The 23,845-nt window shown below is 46.9% G+C and overlaps 1 protein-coding gene across 2 annotated transcripts in view; it reads right to left on the reverse strand.

The window, feature by feature from the left end:
- Positions 1-1,308: 1,308 nt before the first annotated feature.
- Positions 1,309-23,845, reverse strand: part of LOC147640060 (tRNA/rRNA methyltransferase (SpoU) family protein) — a 40,281-nt gene continuing 17,744 nt past the window's right edge. The window contains exons 4-5 of one of the 2 annotated variants that reach the window (XM_086776638.1): positions 2,202-2,355; positions 1,309-1,787 (exon numbers count right to left, since the gene is read on the reverse strand). In XM_086776638.1, coding sequence (XP_086632764.1) covers positions 1,567-1,787; positions 2,202-2,355 — 375 coding nt within the window. In that variant the 3' untranslated portion in view covers positions 1,309-1,566. Of the gene's footprint in view, positions 2,356-23,845 lie in introns of both variants that reach the window. The other variant, XM_086776630.1, reaches the window with a different exon arrangement.

Here is a 23,845-nt window from a genome sequence, read left to right on the forward strand (position 1 = left end):
CATCTCTAAGTGCACAAAGGCTAGAGTCTTTGCAGCTGGAGCCTCACGTTCCTTCCGAATAGAGGGTAACTCCCCTTCCTCTAACCCCGGCCGTGGAACCCCAACAACAATGAAATCAACAAGGTCGTAAGACTCCAAAACAAATTCCATCATTACCTTCCATATGCCGTAGTTGTTTCCCCATTGCGGGGGTGTAATTGAAAAGGGAGGATGGGTGGGAAAAATGAAGAACTAAACCTGCAAGTGGCTGTCCAGCAAATCAGCCCACCTTCTTGCTCACACATCTCCCAAGATCTTCCAAGAGCCTAGAGCTCTGATACCATGTCAGAATATGCAGCGGAGATGAAGACAAGATCACTAGAGCAAGTGCACAGCAAAAAAACGCAGAGAAGAGAGAGAGAGAGAGAAGCGTATAACTCTGCTATATACACAAGAAAATCCCGGATACAAGAATGAAATGTGTGGGGAGCAAGGGGCCATTTTATATGCCCCCAAGAAGCCAGTCGGCCTGCTGAAAAACAGCCAACAGGAGCAACAAATGTCCGCGACCTGCTCTGGTGCAGTCGGCCAGCATAGAAGCAATCGGCCAGGTCAGAGCACTCAGTCGTGAGAGAATCCAACAGTCAGCCAGCACACAGAGGTAGCAGACATGCACAGGACAGCCTCCCACACCAGAAAAAATAGGGAAAAATATGGAGAGGGGGGAAAAATGAGAAAGCACCTAAATCGGGAGGGCACACCCACAACAAAAGCCCTGGTGTAAATATACAAACAGGAGATGACTGCTAACAGAACCATATCACTCCATATGTACATCTCTTTTTCAGGTGGAGATGTGTGTGTGAGCATTACCCGTCAGGTGGATAGGCTGAGTTGTGGTACTTGACCACTGTTTTGGTATAGGAAGATGCATTTTCAGTTGGCATGCTTAGAGTGGAGCCCCATGCTGACTTAGGGGACTTCTAGTACCTCTGCAAGTCTCAGTAGTAAGGCAGGCCGTGCCCAAAATAGACTACATAGCTACGCTAAGGCCCCACTAACCAATGAGGGGATTTTGGCTGCTGTATACAAAAATAAGAGAATAAAATGCCCAAACAAGAAAATCTCCTAGTCCTCCGTGGAGCACCGGTAAGTTGTGTTCTATGTCCAAACCCATGTGGCAGTGCCTGAGAGAGTGTGAAGTGTCTGCAATCTTGGTTACAAATTTCAAGAGCTCTCTTTCAATCTAGTGTGCAAATCAACTGGTAACTCATGGGGCACACAACATCAAAGCACCATTAAGCTCACTTTCAAGGGTCTCAATGTGTAGGCCAATGCCTTTTGGGTTGAGTATTCCATACAGTCCCAATAAGGATAAAATTAAGTAAAAGGGCATGCAGACTAAAATAAACAAATTGTAAAAAGACATGGTGTTTTCGTCATATTTAGCCATGCAGCATCCCTCCCCAACCCCTTCAATGATCCAAAGAGGACCATAATATGTCTGGGTGGGAAGAATGCTCTTACCTGGAAGCTCATAGGGAGATTAGACTTTGTTCTGTCTTTTTGCTTTCAACTTGCTTCATGCTACACATGATGCTGAATTTTTTGACAACCCAAAATGTTGTTCAGTCCATTTACAGAAAGTGAGGAGCTTTTTTGGACCAGTAGAATACTTTTACATTTGTAATATAGAAACAAATCAATTTCAAACTTCACTGGTGTAATGGCCAGAATGACTTGAAAACAGGAACATGTGACTAAGAATTTTTGCATCTGCAATCCCATGTCATCCGATTGTATGATGCCTGTAACACATAAACCATAAGACCGAAAAGAACACTTCAAGGTTACTCAAGCTGCTCCCTTCATGCACCTCTCAAGTTTTGCACTTTTCTGTAACATATATAACAGAATTCCTCCAGCAACTGCAACATTGAGTGACTCAAATCTGCCTGGCATGGATATTGAGACCAAACTGCAGGCAGCTCTAGCATCTTCTGATAGACCTTGCCCTTCACTACCCAATATCAAGCACATTGATTCTTCCTCTGGAATGTTTTTAAGAGTGTGTACCTTTTGGAGATGGACTGGGGTGGGTGTGCTACTTTGCTTCTCTTCTTCATTCTGCTGACTAGAACAGACTAAATATTTCGAATGACTAGAGAGTTCCACCAGGCCTTGTTTAAAAGGAACTATATTTGACTTGGGTTGAGGTTCACCTGCATAAAGCTTAAGCTTTTTTGAAGTTGTGAGGGCCTGAAGCTGGCTCCACTGACCACAAGCTATGGGAATCCAAAAGCATGCTCCTCGTGATGCTCGCAAAGCCTTCTCATTAAAAGGATCACAGCAACCATTCAGCAAAAAGACTCCATCCTGTAAAATGACAAAAAAAAAACCAACAGCCGCTTGTGTATGACAGGTCGAATAGAGCCTGCACGCGTTTTTTTTTTTTTGGGGGGCGTTTGGGGGGGGGGGACATACAGCTTAACATGGACTCCACTGCATAGAAACTCTACGGCATCACAAGGCATCAGAAATGTACATCCAGAAAATGCCTGGTCATGGTAAAAGAGTACGCTAAGGAGTAGAAACAAGTATGCAACATCAAAAATGTGACATACAGCCTAACATGAACTCCACTGCATAGAAACTCTACGGCATCACAAAGCATCAGAAATGTACATCCCTGGTCATGGTAAAAGAGTACGCTAAGGAGTAGAAACAAGTATGCAACATCAGAAATGTGACATACAGCCTAACATGAACTCCACTACATAGAAACTCTACGGCATCACAAAGCATCAGAAATGTACATCCAGAAAATGCCTGGTCATGGTAAAAGAGTACGCTGAGTAGAAACAAGTATGCAACTTGAAGAATGATTTATGCAATGAAGTGAGGGCCTGCTTATATAGTGCCTTGTGCTGCTGGTCGGTGGAGGATAACTTTTGTCGGCCAGCTTTAAATGCCCACAACCTGCTGATTTAAGCATTAAGTGTTGGCGCTTTTGTCTTGCGTGGGGCCTGGCTGATATGGCACTAATTGATGCCGGCCGACTGTATCCACACCTCGCCGACAGGGTTTTCTAGGCCCATGAAGTGCTGCCGACTGGGTCTTAGGGGCTGGCCCATGCTTCTACATGCTGTAATATGCTTTGTATATGCACCTGAAGGTGTCCCGGACTGGGGCTCACAATGGTGGGTCACAACATACGACAAATATTCCTAAAAAGGTACCAAATTTCTGCATAAGTATAGCACTATTGATGAGCCAATGTGTCACATTGCACCACAGTGCATGGTGCATGTGACAATGTCAAAATACAGGGCATTCGTACAGTTCACAGGTGGGTGTCCCCTGCCCATGAACTAGACATGTCATAGCAGGCAGTCACACAAAAACAAGTCACATGAAATCAGTTTCAAGCACGCAGAGACACATGCACATGCATTATGCAATGAATACATCTCTCATTCCTGGAACCTGTAGATAGCACGTCTTCCCGAGCACGGAACTCGCTCAGTGGGAAGCCTAAACTGGGATCTCCGAAAGTGGGTCCACATCCTGGTCACACTACGCGTGACATGAGGCCTGGCCTTCCATAGGTGCCACGAGTCCTGGCCTCCCGTCCTTTGGCACGAAATAGGGGAGAGCCACTTGGGTGCCAAATGGTGACACACGCTCTATCCGCCCTCTACTTGGTGCATCTGCCCCTCCTTGCACTTCGGCCGAGTGCCCCTTGCACACACAAGAGCTATCTGGTACAGAATTTGCAAAACGTAACCTTGATGAAAAAAAACCCAAACCTAAGTGACAACACAAATGTGATGGGATTTTTCGCGATGGATCTCCATGCCCTTGTGAGAGAAAAAGTGTAGCTTTTCTACCGTCAAAAAACTGATGCTCTGACACCAATATAACATGGGTGATTGTGGAAGTGTGTTTATAAATATTAGTGCCTAATCAAAGAATTAAACCCATGTTCAAACTGCTGCTTCATGCTCAACACATAGTAGAGAGAGATGACCTAATCTACCGTGTATTACTAACATAAAATGTATACAATGTAGAATAGAGATACTCAATGGTAGCATTGCTCCTAAGTTTTCAATGACTCAATGATGATCATGAATGAATATAGCTAAAGCCTAGACTCCTATTTATAGTGTCTAATGTTGGTGAGTTGGCTACCAACTCTACCAACCCTAATAATAATGTCCAACTAGTGTGCTCACACAATAACCCACTATCTCTATCCACACTAGGTTGCTCATTGGGCGCCTAGACAATATTACAAAGATTTGGCACAATAGCCCTTACAAATACATAAATCTGGCCACGTACTCGACCTCTGAGCTGGCCAATGGAGAGAAGCATGTCCACGTCACACCCGGGGGAGAGTGCACGTGACAAGTAATGACCAGGCTTGCATGCTCTAAAAAAGTGGCGACATTATTTGTATGGTGCTAAGTTTGAGGTCCGAACGGATCATGAAATTCTCAAATGGCTTTCAAGTCAGAGTGAGTTAAAGGGTATAAAAGCTCGGTGGGCAGAGATCCTACAGGAGTTTGAACTTACACTCTGTTACCAGAGAGGTAAATATAACATAGTAGCAGATGCGTTCAGCTGCATGCCGATGGTGAACAAGTTGAGCTTCACCACCTTTAAGAGTGAACTCTTGGAGTCACTATGTGGTTTATGTGAGCATGATTCGTCTTTTTGAAAGGTATGGCATGCTGTATGCGACCGCACTTATATACAATAGCAGCCACCTCCCTCGCCAGGAAGGAGTACTAGTTAGGAGAGATTAGTCGAGGTTTGTGTGCGAAGAGGAGCGAGGGCTAGTCCGAAGCGACTAGACGAGTCTCTTGGGTTATGTACCGAGATGGAGAGCTCGGAGGTGGACCCTTCATAACCATTTGACACTAGTTCACTTGGGAGTGATAAAGTTCATCGGGAGGAAAAGTATAGACACTATTCCATTCACGATGAGTACCTGCTCTACAAGGGTAGAGTTTGCGTACAAGCTATTGGTGATTTTCGGACCCAAATTCTTATAGAAAGTCACAATAGTCCGAGTGCTAGTTATCCCAAGATACAAAAGACCTATGTACTAGTGAAAAGACAATTTTATTGACCTAGTTTGTTTAAGGACGTCTAGGGCTTCGTGCTGAAATGCAAGAAGTATCAGGTCAATAAACATGAGCGCCTCAAGGTTGGAGGTTTGCTACATCCATTGGATATTTCCGAAGGGAAATGGGAAAGTATTTCATCACTGGTTTATTTAGAACAAATCGAGGGAATGATTTGGTTTGGGTAGTGGTCGATTGATTGACCAAGATGGTGAAGTTTATACCTACTAAAAAGACGATGAAAACACCTAAGTTAGCTAGGTTGTTCATCGAACATCTCTACAAACTATATGGCTTGCCCGCAGAGATAGTCTTTGATAGAGATAGGAAGTTCGGTAGTCAACTTTTGGAGGGAAGTCTTCAAAAAGTTGGACACTACTCTGAGTAAGAGTAGTGCTGATCATCCGTAGTCTGATGGTCAAACAGAAAGAGTCAACCAAGTGTTAGAAGATATGCTTCGTACGTATGTCAGCAAAAAGCGATCCAATTGGGAGGAGCACCTGCCGCATTTGGAGTTTGCTTATAATAGTTCGAAACATTCCGCGACTGGATTTTGTCCATTCATGTTGGCTTCCAGCCGAGATCAGTCTATCAAGGAGTTCCTTGAAGACATGCAAGATATGCTGCAAGCAACAAAAGATAGCATACGTAGCACACAAGATCGTGCAAAGACATATACAGACAAGGATTGTAGAGTAGTAGCCTTTGAAAAAGGTGACTTCGTATATTTGAAAGTCCTTATGAAGTTGAAGACTTTAAAGACGAGAAAGTGTGAAAAGCTTTCACCTAGATAATGCGGTCCCTTTAAAATCCTTAAGAAGGTTGGTGGACTAGTGTATAAACTTGAGTTGTCGGAGTGCTGGTGAACAAGAGGTCCTTCTCCTCAGTGCTCGACGCGTCGTTGCTACGCTAGTATAACAGGACCCCAGAGAGTGGCAGTGGAGAGACCCATTGATTCAAGATCACAAGGAGGCCATCCCATTCTTTGATTACTCTGCCCGACTCAAATCCAGGACATGCTCCATGTCATGTGCACAGTGGGTATCTACCGTGTGCTATACGCATGCAAGACTAGTTTCGAGGCTTGGGGAAGCTTGGAACTAGGCAGGCTGATTGACGAGCTGAGTTAGGGATATACTAACGGGCGGGCACCCAAGTATGGACGGGCGGGCGGCCAAGTGTGGACGCCCGATGACCGGCCAAGAGCCTATAAAAGGGTGGCCAAGGTTAGTTATTGATATAGAGAGTCTCGCGAGTTTGTGAGAGCTCTATGGTCTTGGAGCCTGGATCTAGTGCAGACGTGCACCTGCTTTATGCAGCCGAGGCCGGCAGCAATCTCGAGGCCCGCGAGGGCAGCTTCGCGGCGGTATGGGACGTCGTGAGGAGGAGATTGGTCGGTACGTCAACCTAGTTAGCTCAGCTCGTGGCTCGGTGGGGACAGCCAAGATTGTGGGCTCGCCCACGGCTGTCATGGTTGGGAGGTGAGTCAGGCCTGCACCCCCTTGCTTGTTTGTTGCAGGATTCGAGTTTCGAACCAAGATCGATCACGAGGGAAGATCCGTGGGGATTTGACAGTGGTATCAGAGCATACCTTGTGAACGAGCAAGTCGGTAGGTAGAGAAGAAGAGGTCGAAGAACGGTATGTGTTTAAAAACTTGCTGTTTTTTCTGTGCATACTGCAGTTTTCAGATTTTGTATGTGTTTTTCCTTCATCAAAGAACCCCATGTTGATGGGAGATGGTAGGTTGAATAGGGTTGATTGCTTTTGCAAGGAAGAGAAGTCGTGTTGTGCAGTCGCATGAGAGAAAACAGAAAAAAGAAGAGAAAAAGCATGTTTGCTTTCCTGTTTCGAACGTGAGAGAGAGCGCAAGAATGTTGCTTTCGTTGAACGCTTGAACGAGTGAGCACGTGTGAGAAGGTGGCTACGCGGGCAGGTGGATCGTTGGCATGTTTGCAGGCAACGGGCTGGGGGCGCCTCAGACTAGGCGGCCAAGCAACCAGGCCAGGCCGGCGGCTAGGCCAGGCCACGTGGCCTTGTGGCCAGGCTAAGGCAGCCAGCCTAGGCGGCGCTTAGGCCAAGTGGGCAACGCCCAGGCCTACGTAGCCTAAGGCAGGCGGCCCAGGCCAGCGCCACGCCAGCCACGCCTTGTAGGGCGGCCAGTGCAGATACCACATCCGGCTGGCGCAGGCGCGTGCAGGCTGGTGCGACAGTTCTGGCGCCGGCAGCTCCCCACGTCAGCAGCAAGCGCCGGCTAATCCAGGCGCCAGGAGGGATGCGAAGAAAAAAAAACCACACGTAAGAAAGCAACGTTTTTTTTATGCTTTCGTTTTGTTTTTTTTTAGGGGGAGGTTAAAATTTTAAATTTTAAAAGAACCCCCCTCTCTAAGGTTTCCAAAGGTGTCTATTTTTTTTTAAGAAAACCGAATATATATATCCATATATATATATATTAATAAATATATATATATATATATATATTTATTCAAGAAAAAAAAAGAAAAAAAACACAAAAGCTAAAGTAAAAGCTAAGCATAGCTTTTCAAGATTTTTTTGGCTTTTGGGAAACCTTTATAAACCCCCTCACGTGGGCTTCTTGCCACACATCTCTCGAGTTCTCAAGTTCTCGAGTTCTCAAGTTCTCAAGTTTTCAAGCTCTCAAGCTCTCAAGCTCGCTCGCACTTTTGTTGTGCAAAGACCAAATTTTCTCTCCACGTAACCTCTTCACGATGTCGACCCAAGAATCAGAGTTGGAGCCCCTCGTGGAACGCAAAGGCTTGCCGGCTACGGAAGGAACCGATGCCGATCTTTTTGACGAGTTTGTGTCAAAATCAGATTTCCAAGAGTTCAAAGTAGCTCTCGAAGCTTCTTCGTCGGAACGTCAGGCACAAATCGCAGCCCAGATGCAGGCTTTGCAGAACTCCATCGCTCTCTTGACCACTACCCTCTCTACTTTCTCGGGAATGAATACCTTGGCTTCTGCTTTAGGTCCCAATATTACTCCGGAACCGTTTGGGGGCGAGCAAAAGCAGCGAACCAAGGAGATCGTGGACACTTGGCTACACAAGTGGCAAGTTCACTTTCAGTTTCATCCATATGATGATGGAAAGAAGATACAGTTAGCAGCAGGTTTCCTGTCCGGCAAAGCTTTGCTTTGGTGGAAGGAACTGAATCCAAAGCCAATGACTTGGGCGCAATTTGAAGATATTTTCAAGAAAGAATTCCTCAAGAAAGAGGATGACTACGATGTTGTTGCCCGGTTTTCAGCTTTGACCATGACCTCGCAGGACCTCACTTATGAGGTCTACCTCCAGAAGTTTCGTGACTTGCAGATGAAGGCTACAAAGATGGATCCCACTACTCTGTTGGGGTTTTTCGTAGCTGGTTTACCCGACTTGTACCGATTACAGGTTAAAAATAACAAATGTAAAACATTGGACGAGGCCATTCATTCAGCTCGTATCTATGATGATACGATGGTCTCTTCCAAGTCAAAACCCGTTACCGAGCAGGGGAACAAGCATAAAAGAAAGTTCTCCGCACCTATGGCTAACACGAATGAAGGCAAGTCTTCGGACCAACCTTCGAAGAATACAAGTTCGACACCAGCGAAGAAGAAACGACTCCTTAGGGCTTTGAAGCTCAAGAAGGAAGGACGTTGTTTTATCTGCGAAGAAAAAGGACACATGCGTAATGAGTGCCCGAAGCAAACGGGTACCAAGTCAAACGCAGGACCCAAGCCAAAGGCAGCTAATCAGTTGTCTTTGACAGGTACGTCAATTACTGTACTTTCTCGCCCTAGTACTTGTTCTGATTGTCTGTTCAATTCTAAGGTATTTGGCATACATGATCTTCTCCGAGTTTATGGAGAAGTGAATGGCCATAAAATTCACATTCTTTTAGACCCTGGCAGTTCGCATAATTTTGTTAACTACAAACTTGTGCAGAAATTGAGTCTTGACACGACACTCAGCGACCATACCTATGAGGTACGTCTACCTGCGGGCAGACAAGTTTGGGATCGCAAGGTCGAGATGCTTCCAATCCAGATTCAGGACTACAAAGATACTCTGGAATGCTATGTCATGCATCTGGAAAATGTAGACTTGTTATTAGGTATTGAGTGGTTTAAGACTCTTGATGTCCAGATAGATTGGTCTAGTCATATTTTTTCTTTTCAGCATAGGGACACCAAGTATAGTATTTTAGGTGATTGTATCCATCCCTCTCAGGGACCTCTTGTAAATACAATTGATTTTGGAAATATAATGAATTCTTCTTTGTACACTGCTTTCCATTGTGTCTTGATTCCACTTTCTTCTTTTCTCATCCCTTCCATGGATGTGAATGAATTAAGTGTGTTTGAAAGCAAAGAATTACAAAAGATACTTGATTCGTTTCAAGATGTATTTCCTAAGGAATTGCCATCGGGTTTACTACCTGAACGGGCAGTAGATCATCGTATTGACTTGATCCCTGGTGCTCATCCTGTGAGTATTCCACCTTATAGGATGAGCCAAGCTGAGGAAGATGAGTTGGCTAAACAACTCGCAGATTATTTGAGGATGGGCCAGATCCGTCCAAGTAAATCACCTTGGGGTGCACCTGTGTTGCTTAGGAGAAAGAAGGACAATACTTGGAGAATGTGTATAGATTACAAAAGATTGAACAAGTTGACAATTAAGAACCGTTATCCTCTCCCTAGATCAGATGACCTAATTGACCGGTTAGCAGGAGCGAAATATTTCACGAAGATAGATTTGCGTACTGGCTACCACCAGATACGTATTCATGAAAGGCATGTCGAAAGAACCGCCTTTCGGACTAGGTATGGCCATTACGAGTTTCTCGTATTACCTTTTGGGTTAACCAATGCTCCAGCCACTTTCCAGCAAATGATGAACGATCTTTTTCGTGAACATTTGGAAAAATTTGTGGTGGTGTTCCTGGATGATATTTTGATTTATAGTCGTACTCTTGAGGATCATGTCAGATACCTCACGATTGTCTTATCTATTTTAAGACAGAATCGACTATATGCTAAATTGAGTAAATGTGAGCTCTTTATGACCGACATCATTTACTTGGGACACAAGATCACTAGAGATGGATTGAGCATTGACTATGACCGAGTTCAGAAGGTTTTGGACTGGCCTATACCGCGAACAGTGAAACAACTTTGTTCTTTTCTCGGTTTTGTTGTTTTTCTTAGGAAATCTGTACGGGAGTACTCTCAGCTCACACTACCGATGACCGACTTATTGAAAGGTCGTGGACGTAAGTCCAATCAGCCTATCACTTGGAATAACGATTTGGATATGGCCTTCAGACTTTTGAAAGATAAAGTCAAGGAAGCACCTATCTTAGCATTGCCTGATCCTAGTCGGCCTTATGTTCTTGAAACTGATGCCAGTGACTATGCTATTGGGGCTGCTTTATTTCAAGATGGTAGACCGGTTGCTTTTGAAAGTAAAAAGCTAGACGACACTCAATCTCGTTGGCCAACCCTTGAGAAGGAGCTTTATGCTATGATTCATGCTCTCAAGGTTTGGAGACATTATTTATATGGCTCCAAGTTTGTGGTATTGACTGATCATCAGTCAATCAAGTATGTGTGTGATGCGGATGATTTGAGAGGCAGGAAAGCTCGTTAGGCAGAGTTAATGCAAGATTTTGATTTTGAGATCCGTTATCGGAAAGGGTCCATGAATAATATTGCAGATGCGCTTAGTCGGATTAGAGAGGTGAATTCTTTGTCGTTCACCGAGATTTCTACTGACTTATTTCAGTCATTGAGAGGGCTTTGCAGGACTGATAGTTATTTTGGTCCATTTTGGCAGAAGATCCAGGACGGGAGCTCATTGATTGACCAAGACTCGGTGACTGCGCAGTCTACCATTCAGGCTGCAGGAGGTCAGTGGATGATTCGGAATGGTTTACTATTCCGTAATGACAAAATTTGTGTACCACAGATCCCGGACATTAGGTCCAAGATTCTGAGGGAGTGTCATGACGCCCCTTCTGCTGGACACCCTGGGGTACACAGGACACTATCATTAGTGAAACACACTTTTTATTGGCCGAAGATGAAAGGGTATGTAGAAGATTATGTTCTCAAGTGTCAGATTTGTCAGGCAAATAAAGCTGAACGCTTTAGACAGGCTGGGTTGTTGCATCCTTTGCAAATCCCAGGTAATAAGTGGGAAAGTATTTCCATGGATTTTATTACCGGATTGCCAAGAACACATCAAGGCCACGATTCTATTTGGGTTGTGGTAGATCGCTTGACAAAGATGGCTAGATTTTTACCGACCCGGAAGACTATTACAGCTACGCAATTAGCTTGGCAGTTTATCGAGCAATTGTTTAGACTGTACGGGTTACCGCAGGACATAGTCAGTGATAGAGACTCTAAGTTTACGAGTGATTTTTGGAAACTTGTTTTCGAGAAGTTGGAAACAACTTTGAATTTGAGTTCCTCAGATCATCCTCAATCTGATGGCCAGACTGAAAGAGTGAATCAGATTTTGGAGGATATGCTTCGAGCATATGTATCCAAAAGACAAAGTTCATGGGAGGATTATCTTCCTATGTTAGAATTTGCATATAACAGTACTAAGCATACGAGTACAGGGTTTAGTCCTTTCATGCTTATGTACGGTTTTCAACCAAGATCACCTGTTACAGTAGGATTCTCAGGACTTCAGCATGATGCAGCACGTAATTTTTTGCAAGATATGCAGGAAATGTTACAAGTTGCAAAGGAATCTATTAGAAGTGCTCAAGACCGAGACAGGTTTTATTCTAATAGACATCGTTCACCTAGAGAGTTCTCTGAAGGAACGATGGTGTATTTGCGAGTTCCGAAAGATTCCGAGACTTTACGGACAGGTAGATCTCCGAAATTATCTCCTAGATACTGTGGACCATTTCGTGTTACACGACGGATTGGTTCAGTTGCATATGAATTGGATTTGCCATCTCATGTGAAAGTTCATCCTGTATTTCATGTCAGTAGACTTAAGGAAGTACTGGGTGGAGCAGATCAGTTAGTTACTCCTCAAGAAATTATAGATGTCCAGGACATGACATTTATTCCGCACGAACCTGAAAAGATTCTTGGATTTCGTGAACGAAGATTGCGTCATACGCTTATCACGGAATACAAAATCAAGTGGAAGGATCGTGTTGAGGAGGACGCTACATGGGAGACATTGACTTCTCTTCAGAGAGATTACCCTGGCTTTTTAGTGAGCTCAGGAGTGAGCTCTTAGAGGAAGGGGAGTATGTCATGTGCACAGTGGGTATCTACCGTGTGCTATACGCATGCAAGACTAGTTTCGAGGCTTGGGGAAGCTTGGAACTAGGCAGGCTGATTGACGAGCTGAGTTAGGGATATACTAACGGGCGGGCACCCAAGTATGGACGGGCGGGCGGCCAAGTGTGGACGCCCGATGACCGGCCAAGAGCCTATAAAAGGGTGGCCAAGGTTAGTTATTGATATAGAGAGTCTCGCGAGTTTGTGAGAGCTCTATGGTCTTGGAGCCTGGATCTAGTGCAGACGTGCACCTGCTTTATGCAGCCGAGGCCGGCAGCAATCTCGAGGCCCGCGAGGGCAGCTTCGCGGCGGTATGGGACGTCGTGAGGAGGAGATTGGTCGGTACGTCAACCTAGTTAGCTCAGCTCGTGGCTCGGTGGGGACAGCCAAGATTGTGGGCTCGCCCACGGCTGTCATGGTTGGGAGGTGAGTCAGGCCTGCACCCCCTTGCTTGTTTGTTGTTCGTTTGTTTGCAGGATTCGAGTTTCGAACCAAGATCGATCACGAGGGAAGATCCGTGGGGATTTGACACTCCACCACCATTGAGCTATCTTTCTACGTAACATAGCTGAGGGAGACCTCTCGGTCATACTCATTAGCCTCCTGCTTGATATACTGGAAAGTGGAATACCATCTATTGGGGGCCGATGCTCCTCTCATTTTTCATGTTCCTTGTATTGCATGATGAGATTTCCATGGACATTTTTGTATCACTCCAATGAGAGAGTCTTGATTTGTTCTATTTCATTTTATGTTCCATGTTGAAATAACATTATTATATCACTTTGGTCTCATAGCCCCATTGGGTCTTAATATATCTTTCCTTCTTTCTTGCTTTCTCTCTCTCGTCAATCCCAACCACACCCATCTCCATGAAACGTTCTGTGGTGAAACGTTTCTGTGGAGCCTCTGAAACTTCTGCCTTGTCAGGTTTCAGGGTTTCGATTTTTTTTTTGGGGTTTTTTAAAAGTTTTCTTTCATATCCTCCTCATCACTTTTGCAACTCTTCTCCTTTCTCTAAAAAATCTCAAAACCTCAAATTTCAAGTTCCATTTTTTTTTTTGGTTTTTTTTTAATTGTTTTGCTTCCATCTCCTCCCTTCCTTCTTGTCTCCTCTTCTTCTCCTTCCTCTTTTCTTCCACTTCTTCTCCTTTTTTTTTCACCTCCTCCCCTTTTCTCTTCTTCTCCTCCTACCATGTCCTCTTCTTCTCCTCTCCTTCCTTCCCCTCTTCTCCTCCCTCCTTCCTCCCACTTCCTCTCCTTTACCCTCTTCTTCTCCTTCTACCACCTACCTTTCATCACGATTCACAATACACATATTACACACACACACACACATATATATATATTCATTCTGAAAACCTTCAGTTTTTTTAGTGATGGACGAAACCTTTCGAAAAAAAAAAACTTCAAAACCTCGAAACTTTCAAAACCCTAAAACGTTTCTTGTGACTATGTCTCCACTTCGCCCTCATGTGCACACCACCAACTGTCAGAATACGCAGCGGAGATGATGACCAAATCTGGGAACACGAGCAAAAACGCAGGCAGAAAAACAGCACAAGAGAGAGAGAGATGTAGGCGTGTAACTCTGCTCTATATACACAAGAAGATCCCGAGGAATGATACAAATGAGGTATGGGGGCTGAGGACCTATATATACCCCCCTAGAGGGCAGTCGGCCAGCATAAGGAAAAGCCCACGACTGATAAAAAGGTCCACGGCTGCATAAATGCAGTAGGCCAGCAATCTGGTGCCCAAAACTGATCAAAACCAGTCGGCCAGCAGCAAGAGTGCCCACGACTGATAAACACCCAGTCGGCCAGCACTATACTGCTCTTGGCACCCTCTGGCAGCCCTCCCAAGCCTCAGAAAAATGGGAAAAAATAGGGGAAAAATGCGGAGAGTGGGGAAAAATGGGAAAACACCTCATAAGGGCGGGCACACCCACAACAAAGGCCCTGGTGTATAAAACTAGACAGGAGATGATTTCTAACACCAACACCCCCACCACTCACTACACCTAGATCCATTTTGATCACGAGCTTGATGGCGTTTGTCACATGCACTCTGCACTCAGTGCATGGTGACAAACTGGCTCATCATCAGCAGTGCAACATTTGTACGTTATTAGAACCCAATAGGATGATATTTGTCATACGCCATGACCCCATTGTATATCCTCAGTCCAGGATAAGTCAGGCACGAGCTACCTAGGTCATTCCTCAGCCTTAGCGGGTTAGTCAGTCAGTCAAGTCCCTTAACCCACTTGGACAGAATCATTCATGCATGTAGAGTCAGTAGAAGCCTTAGGGTTTGCATCAGAAAGCACTCTGTATCCTGCATAATATGCATTCCTATGCCTGTGCATCATTTAGAACATCCCAGAAGCCTTAGGGAATTTACTAAGATTTATCTGGTATTTTTCCCATATTTTATGGTATTTATTTAGCATTTAATGTCATTTTATAAACATAAAGTTTATTAAATTATGACTAGCCAACTTGACCAACCCCTATCTAGTATAAATAGGCTTGCATAGGGCTTAGTTCTTCATTCAGTCCTCAGAATCCAGGCGCCTCATATCCTCGGCCCCAGGAGCATCCCCGCCCCTGCAGCCAGTCTCATCCGGCCCTTGGAGCTTCTGCGTTTGCTTCTCGAGCCCTTGAGAACCTGCGTTTTTGCTTCAGTCAGCCCTAGCAATCCAACCCAGCAGTACAGCAGTCCTTGTACCTCAACGCAACAGTTCAGTAGATCATTCATCAGTTCAACAGTCCCTACAACCATCAAGTGCAGCCATTCAGTACTTCCACAAGCCCCAAATCAACAAACACCTCTGCGTTTTCTGCATATATCACAGCCGGCCTGTGTACAGTTCAGTACAGCTTTGCGTTTTCAGTCCTACAACAGTCTACATCCTTCTATGCATCATCCACACATGCTCCAGTCATCTGGTGAAGGTAACATATCATTCATAGCATTTATAGCATAGTTACATAGCTTAGAACAGTCCACAGCAGTCCTTTCTCAGCCTCAGGTGTGCAGCCCTTCCTCATGCCCTTGGGAAGAGTGCATAGGCTCGAGATCAGTTCATCGAGGTGTTTCTACAACCGTGTACAGTTGAGCCAGGCTTCTGATCCTCCGAGATCTTGCGTTTGGCTTATCCATAGTCCACAGTCGTTCTCTCTAAAGTAATAAAGCAAATACTATCTCGTTATCGGGATAGGGGGCCTTTCAGTGGGTAATTCGGGACCCAATCTGGTGTACAGTTCTCATCTCTCTCTCATATCTCTTTAAAGTTTGAAGTATTAAAGTGGATTGCTAAACTCACGAAACTCAGGATACAGAAGACGGTGTGAGCATTTGTGTGACAGGATCCTTCCAATACAAAGACTTCCGCTGCATATTACAGCGTTTACTCAAAACACATTTATCGCCACCTCCAACGTGTGGACCCTCTTTCCCCCCTTGCCACCCTCAGATCCCAGCTCACCAACATCCTTCTCACATCTACCACCACCTCCATATGCACGCGACGCTCCACCACCAAGTCACCTTGTGGCACCATGCCCCAAAATGGTTGGTATGACGACGAATGCTGGGCCAACCGCTCCCGTCTCAAGCATGAGGTATGTGTTGGGCAAATCTCGAGCCACTTAGCACAACGGATTTCCCGATGCATTACCAAATGCAAGAAACGAGAGTTCTACACTCGGAAAGAGGATGAATTATACCCAATCTTCCTACGACCTAACTGCAAGAATGCTTGGAGAACTCCGTGAGCACCACCCCCCCACGCCCATCACATGCCCAGACACTTGGTGTCACATACACTCGTACTGGGTACATAATGACACTCGCATCATTATCAGTCAGCATTTGTATAGTAGTAGTACCTTTTTTAGGAACATTTGTCGTACGTCGTGACCCCATTGTGAGCCCTTAGCCTAGGGACAGTTAGGCACGAGCTACGTAGGTCAGTCTTTGAGCCATAAAGGTCAGTCTGGAGTGAATCCTCTTAACCCACATGGAGAAACCCATCAAATAAGTGCATGTAGCAGTCAGCCATAGCATAAGTCTTGCATTAGAAGCATTAGCAAGCATGTTGCATGCCTATAGGGCAGCCAAAGGCCAGCCCATGGCTATAGCATCGGTAGGCAGCCTGTTTAAAGACTGTTTACAGCCCTGGACAGCACCTAGAGCATAAAGTGTATAATAGGCAGCATGCCTAGTCCATAGAGTGGGGTAAGGTTCAGTCAGGCAGCATCAGGGCCTCCAACAAGCAATCGGCCCCAACACCATATAGCCGGCCAGTAGCATATGGGCAGCAACATCAACTTGTGCTAGCATATAATGCTCCATATTAAACAGGCTGACAGGCAGTAACTAGCTGACCAGCAACATATATTTGTTAGCAGTCATCTCCTGTCTGTACACTATGTCAGGACCTCTGTTGTGGGTGTGCCCGCCCGTATTTAGTGTCTTCCCATTTTTCCTCACTCTCCGTATTTTTTCCCATTTATATGGAGGTGTGTATGGGCTGTCGGCTGCCCCCAGTTGCTGGCCGACTGTGTTTTCTTGCTGCCCGACTGATTTGGTGCTGCCCGACCCATTCCTGAGTGCTGGCCGATTGGGTTTTCACTGGCCGACTGTCAGGTTGCTGGTCGTGGGCAGCCAGGACAGTTGTCGGCTGATTATGGGCTGGCTGACCAGCAGCCAAGTGCCATATAAAATGGCCCCTTGCCCCCACACTCCCACTTGTATATTATCCAGGATTTATTGGTGTATATAGCAGAGTTACAAAGCTTCTCTCTCTCTCTCTCTCTCATCTGTGTATTGCTCTCTACAGCAATTGTCTTCATTTCAGTTGTGCATTTTGACCAAGGTGGTACCAAACGTTATGTACTGTACGGATCCGTACGTACTGTACGTTGTTAGGTACGGAAAAAAATTTTGAGGTACGTAAAAATACCTACCGTTGGTAAAAATACATAAAATCTCAGAAATTTCAGCCACCTACATAAAATTTCAGTCCATGTCCACATTGACATATAAAACTTTCGAAATAGAGACACAACAAGGTCACAAACCTACTAATTCAAAAGTGAGAAATTAGAATCACAAGTCGTCAATCATACTTAATAAGTTAATCATACTTATTACTTAAGACAAGTCACATTGTCACAAGTGAGTCGTCCACAGATGGTGGGCTAAGGCTCTGAGAGAGAGAGAGAGAGAGAGAGTTATGTTGTTGCCTTGGGGGCCTGAGCAAGGGTGGGTGAGTTATATTGCCAGCCGTACTGGGCGCCAGTGGCGAACAGAGAGGGCGGCTACGCACAGAGGCGCGAAGCGAACAAGGGCGGTGAGGGCAGAGGCGAACTGAGGCGGCGGTGAGCGGGGGCGGCCCAGGGAGAAGGCGGCGACGACAGTAGCGAAGAGAGAGAGAGTGTGACTGTAGAGGAGAGAGAGCATGGCGGCTGGCCCTTACCGAAAGGTTGAGGTCGTACGGCCTCCAGAGTCCAGACGCAAGACGCAGGCACGCCAACCAAAAAAAACATACGGATCGATCCGTGCGTACAGATCCCCGTACCGTACGGATGTACGGTACCGATTGGATCTGTACGTACGTTTTGATCCTACCTTGATTTTGACATGGTATCAGAGCCCCAGGTGGCTTGAAGCTTGGAGACAATGGGAGGTCAAGGATTTGTTGATTGAGGTGCTGATTGGAGACTGTAGCCTCCTCCTCTTCTTTTTCCCCACCCACCCTCCCTTCACAAGACCTTGTGAACCCTTGAGATGGCAGATTTGCTTGAGATGGCTAAGAAGCACGTGAAGATCCCAACACTCCCCACGTTCCCGGTGGACCAATAGTTGGACGGGAACAACTACGGCATATGGAAGGTAATAATGGAATCTGTTTTGGAGTCCTATGACTTAGCTGATTTCATTGTTGTTGGGGTTCCACGGCCGGAGTTGGAAGATGGGGAGTTACCCTCTATACGAAAGGAACGGGGGGCACAAGCAAAGTTATGGGATCATGTTAATGCCCGAGTCCGTTCTTTCATCTTCCTGAATTGCACACCACGGGTGATCAATCACATAAAGCATATGACGCTGGCCAGAGGGATTTGGCAGCATTTGGCTTCTCTCAACAATAGGGTATCACCCATGAAGAGGATCTCCTTGGAAGTTCAGAGGCGGGTGATGAATCCTACAAAGTCGACGACGATGCAGGAGCACATCAACAAGTTGCAGGCTCTTCAACAGGAGGTTCTCCAGGCTGAGATATCGTCAACGGATATGGCCATAACGTTGTTGTCACACTTGCCCTCTCAGTACTCAGCATTTTACTCCTCTTTGATTACCATTGGCAGGCTCAGCACCATCACATGGGAGGAGCTTGTGCCCATGGTCTTGGACTAGGAAGAACGATTTACGAACCCTTCATAGGGCGGAAGTTCTAAGGCCTTGATTGGCCAACGGTCAAAAGGCCGTAACAACAAGGGCAAAGGAAAGTCTTCATTGGAGACGTCTTCTGAGAAGAAGCCTGATTCAGACCGTGAGAAACTGAAGGCCGAGAGGACCTGTAATGATTGTGGCGAGAAAGGCCACTATTGGAGGAAGTGTCCCAAGCGAACTGGGAAGAGTACTGATTCTTCAACTTCAACTGCAAAGACTCCAGTCTTTGTGCACTTGGAGATGTTGGACACCGATGCTTCATCTTCTTTGAGTGAGGACGCGGTTGGCTTCACCGCCAAGGATACTCGAGAATGGATTCTTGATAGTGGTGCTTCCAAGCACATGACTCCTTCTCGTGACTTCTTTCAGGATCTGAAACGGCAGTCAGGTTGCATTTTCATTGGCGACAATTCCACCATACCGATTCACAGCGAGGGCCGGATGGAGATCATTCCCGATGGCAAACGGGGGAAGCATTCCTCTAGTGTTCTTTACATCCCCGCACTTGGTTTTCATCTGTTGTTAGTGCATGAGGTGTGCAAGACTGGCTTCCGGGTGGAGTTTGAGGAGCATTCTGTTGCTCTACGGGACCGCGAGACTGGCCAGGTTGTTTAGGAAGGCGGAGTGGAGAATGGTATATAAAAACTCTCAGCACTCTCCTCTTTGACAGATTCTCAGATTGGTGATTTGTGGCACTTTCGGTTTGGCCACTTGAATGTGGATGCACTGCGGCGGCGAGCTTTCCGGGACCAGATGGTGGTTGGCTTGCCAGATGTTGGCAGCAAGCAAGGACATTGTAGTTCTTGCATTTGTGGTAAGCACCTGTAACACGCGGAAGCTCTGGGAGTCTTCTTTCAGCCCTAAACACTCTTGGAAAACCATCTGATGCAAAAACGCAGATATAGAGAGAGAGTAGAGAGATAAGTGCTGGAAAATTCAGTATATTCTATGGTACAAAAAGGTACCTAAATCTGCAGCCATGGGCTGCCTTACATAAAAGGTGGTAACACACCAAAAATCTGTCCCCTATGGGACCCCTAATGACCCAAACCCCTAGAGGGAGTGAATGCTTAAAACAATGAGCACTTGGGCTATTTATAGCTCTTGAAATCCATGGGGAACTGGCCGACTGCTGGTCGGCCAGTCATAAATTCATTAATGTCCTTTTAACGCAGCCCGACTAGATCTACTCCTTGTTCATGATGCGCCTGCTGTGCAGACACACTGCTGACGTCAGCCGACAGTCATCTGATCCACACCTGTCTCCAGTCTACACTGCCAAAGGTGATCTGCGCTCTATCCTCCTGGTCTTTCTCTGGCTGCCTCTTCTAGATCTAGCCCTGAGAATGTCCATGGCATCTATGATGCACATGACATCCCCCTCTGCTAAGCTTGATGACAGGATTCCAACTTGCTCTTGGATGACTGTCATCATCCCAATCCTGTCCCGAAGTCCCTCTGTCATCATCCATCCCTGGCAACCCTTTTTCTTTGAAAACCCGGCCTGTTCTCCAAACCACTCTGTCTCTGACGAAGATCTATGCATCGGTTTTCCTCTAGTCCACAATCCATTCCTACCCTGACTCTGAACACCGTCTTGGTCTTCATTCCTGAGAAATGAGTCTGGCACTCTCACATCACCCTTGGAGGATCAACCTCCCTTGGGACCGTTGCCCGGGAACCTATCTGGCTCACGGAACTGCCATCCCCTTTGGCACTGTGGCACACCACCAACCAACTCGTGGGAGTTCTTCCCAATTTGTGTTCCTTGCCTTGGGCTTTAAATCCGTGTACTTTCTTGTACCTTGGACCTGCACACCATCATCTGGGACTGGATCAATGTTTAGCTTTGCTAAGCCTGATGCTCTGATACCAATGTAATGCGCGGAAGCTCTGGGAGTCTTCTTTCAGCCCTAAACACTCTTGGAAAACCATCTGATGCAAAAACGCAGATATAGAGAGAGAGTAGAGAGAGAAGTGCTGGAAAATTCAGTATATTCTATGGTACAAAAAGGTACCTAAATCTGCAGCCATGGGCTGCCTTACATAAAAGGTGGTAACACACCAAAAATTTGTCCCCTATGGGACCCCTAATGACCCAAACCCCTAGAGGGAGTGAATGCTTAAAACAATGAGCACTTGGGCTATTTATAGCCCTTGAAATCCATGGGGAACTGGCCGACTGCTGGTCGCCGTCGGCCGCACTTCCCTTACGGCTGGCCGCTCTATGAGGAGAAGGCTATCTCATACAACCGGGGGGGGGGGAATAACCACACAGGTGGTCTGTAATGCCAAGTGGGATCACCACCTCTATTGGTGACAAAAGGGCCAAGCCGCCAGATCCTCAAGAAAGCTTCCCGCTGCTTCCGCATGTGTTAGATCCACCCTGCAACTTCCCCCACTAACTATGCTCCCGAGTCCTAATGGACTCCACAGGCGGAGTGTGGGTACCCTCGATGGCTTCGCTGCATCTAGCTCGCCATATGTGCCAGGCTGCAATGCTACTGCAAATCTCCCATTTCTAACATGAGCCCAGTCTCCATGGTCAGTAGATGGGGCTATGACTAGTACTACCGAAATGCAGAGGTGAGAGACTTGAAGTGCTAGCCCCCCACCATCCTCCAATGGCCAACCACTTGCCAACCGCCAAGCTCTTGTGTGCCGTCAGCCAAACAAAGAGGGTGATCTTTCGAGGCCAAAAACTGTCCCACATCCTCTTCCAAAAATCTGAGAGAAAACGCTAGGAGAGGCCCTGTAACTACCAATGGACTACTGCTCCTTGGGTGCCATCAATCTCTAGCATCTGAATCCTGCGGCCTAGCCGCACTGTGTATGTAAAAAAGGGGACATCTAGAGTCTCCTCCCGGTTAGCAAGATCATGCCAAGTCCACTCTACCGGGTCCCACTAGAGGCACATGAGAGGTCGGCTCTCCCATATCCATAGCTGCCAAAATCTCTCCTGGCCACCTTGGCCGACCGCCGGGGGGGGGGGGGATTCTATGTGCCACTCATGTGCCTGAAATCCAATCACCCTCACCCTCTATAAGGTGCAACCACTGAAATCCTCCAAGGGGGGCTCAGATCTCTCTAATCTACCATGGGGCCAATAGAAAAAGTGAGCAAACCACAACCCGAATCCGCTCCATGGACTGCCAATAGAATATCATGCCTAGTAAACACGCTTAGCCACAGTGGGGGGGTCGGGTCTGGGATAGGTGTCAGCTACTCCTAAGGAGTCGATGTCGATGTTGAGCCCGTCTCTACCCCAGATCCCTGCCAAGCATCTCTCCTGAACCTCTGGGGGTAGCTGCCTGTGTGCAAGCCAATCTCCAAGGGACTTGGCATGTCCTATGCTCAACGCGCCCTGTGATACATGAGGTGAGGCTCCCAAGATATGGCCACTAGGTTAACGGATCAAGGGGTTCCAGATCAGTGACTGTCGAAGACGCTCCTCTGAGGCTACCAGAGCTAGCTACCTAAGGGCCGGCCTAAGGTGATCCCAAGCACAAAGTAAGCTGGCTGCAAATCTATCCTCAAAAGCCGGGCTAAATCCGCAAGCCCACATCTCTGTGAAGATCCATCTGGTACTTTGTAGCCAGGGCCCCTTGACTCAAGGTGCGGGTTGAAATCCGGGCCAAGAGGAAGTCCTTCCAAGGCTCACCATCGGGAAGGAGTCCTCTAACAATCAACTTGCCCAGCAGGGCGCGGCTCTGAATAGCAGGGTCAATGACGTCTAGGCCCCCTTTGCGTCGTGGCTGAATGATCACTATCCATGCCACCTTGGCCCCGGCAAGCCTCTCGTCCTCACTGCCGGCCCACAAGAAGTTCTAGATTAACCGCTGTACTTGACCAATACATACTCGAGAGAAGGCCCAACAAGAAGTAATGTACCACATAGGAGGACCTCATTCGCCGCCACCACTCGACCAGCTAGGAAGAGCCTCGCAAAACTCCAATACAAAAGCTTCTTCCGAATGCTTAGATCTTTGCAGGCCCACAGAGGAGGCTAGCCTGAAGAAGATCTCTGAGTTGTCCGCGTGTAGGGTGGCTACCAACAATCTTGCATACCAACGTGGAAGCTTCTAGGGATGCAACAGTCGTAGCAAGAAGCTGCACATCCGCTTCAGAGAAAGAGACGCAAGTAACAGCGGCCTCGGTTGGGGGTGGCAGAGCAGCTGCCATGGAGTCCTCCTCGAGGTGAAGACCAGAAGAGGCCGAGACGTGATAAAGCTGCCCAAGAGCTGAGGGAACTGCTGGAGAAAAACGGAGGAGACGAAAAAAAAACACGAGGCAGAAGGGCGCAGGGCTCACGTCGGGGGGCGCGGGGAGGGGGGGGGACAGAAGGAAGGAAAGGGGAGGTGCACGCTAAGGAGGAAACCGGGGGAGAGGGTGCAGAGGGGGGAGCACAGGCAGATTGGAGGAGCTGCTGGCGGAAAGCGGGGATAGGAGGCACAACAGAAGCTGGCGAGAGGGGGGGGGGAGGGGGCAAGCGAAGGCGAGGCGGGGAAGGGGAAGGACACCGGCAGAGACAGAGCGAGGGGGGGAGTGCGCAGCTCAACGCACAACCATATTAACTGAATTTTAGCAAGTATGTTGCATGCCCCTGGGCCAGCCAAAGGCCAGCCCATGGCTACAGCATTGGTAGGGACCCTGTTTAGGGACTGGTTAGAGCCCTGGACAGCACCTAGAACTTGCCTGCAGCATAAAGTGCATAATAGGCAGCATGCCTAGTCCATATAATGGGCTAAGGTTCAGTCGGCAGCATCAGGGCCTCCAACAAGCAGTCGGCCAACACCACACAGTCAGTTGGCCAGCAGCATATGGGCAGCAACATCAAGTTGTGGTAGCATTTAATGCTAATTTTAGCATTTTGTGTCCATATTAAACAGGCCAACAGGCTGTAACTCGCCAACCAGCAGCATATATTCATATATGAGCAAGCACTTTGTATTC

Source organism: Cibotium barometz, chromosome 3 (assembly GCF_041138505.1).
Source record: "Cibotium barometz isolate CiBa-2024 chromosome 3, ASM4113850v1, whole genome shotgun sequence".
Classification (NCBI taxonomy): Eukaryota; Viridiplantae; Streptophyta; class Polypodiopsida; order Cyatheales; family Cibotiaceae; genus Cibotium; species Cibotium barometz.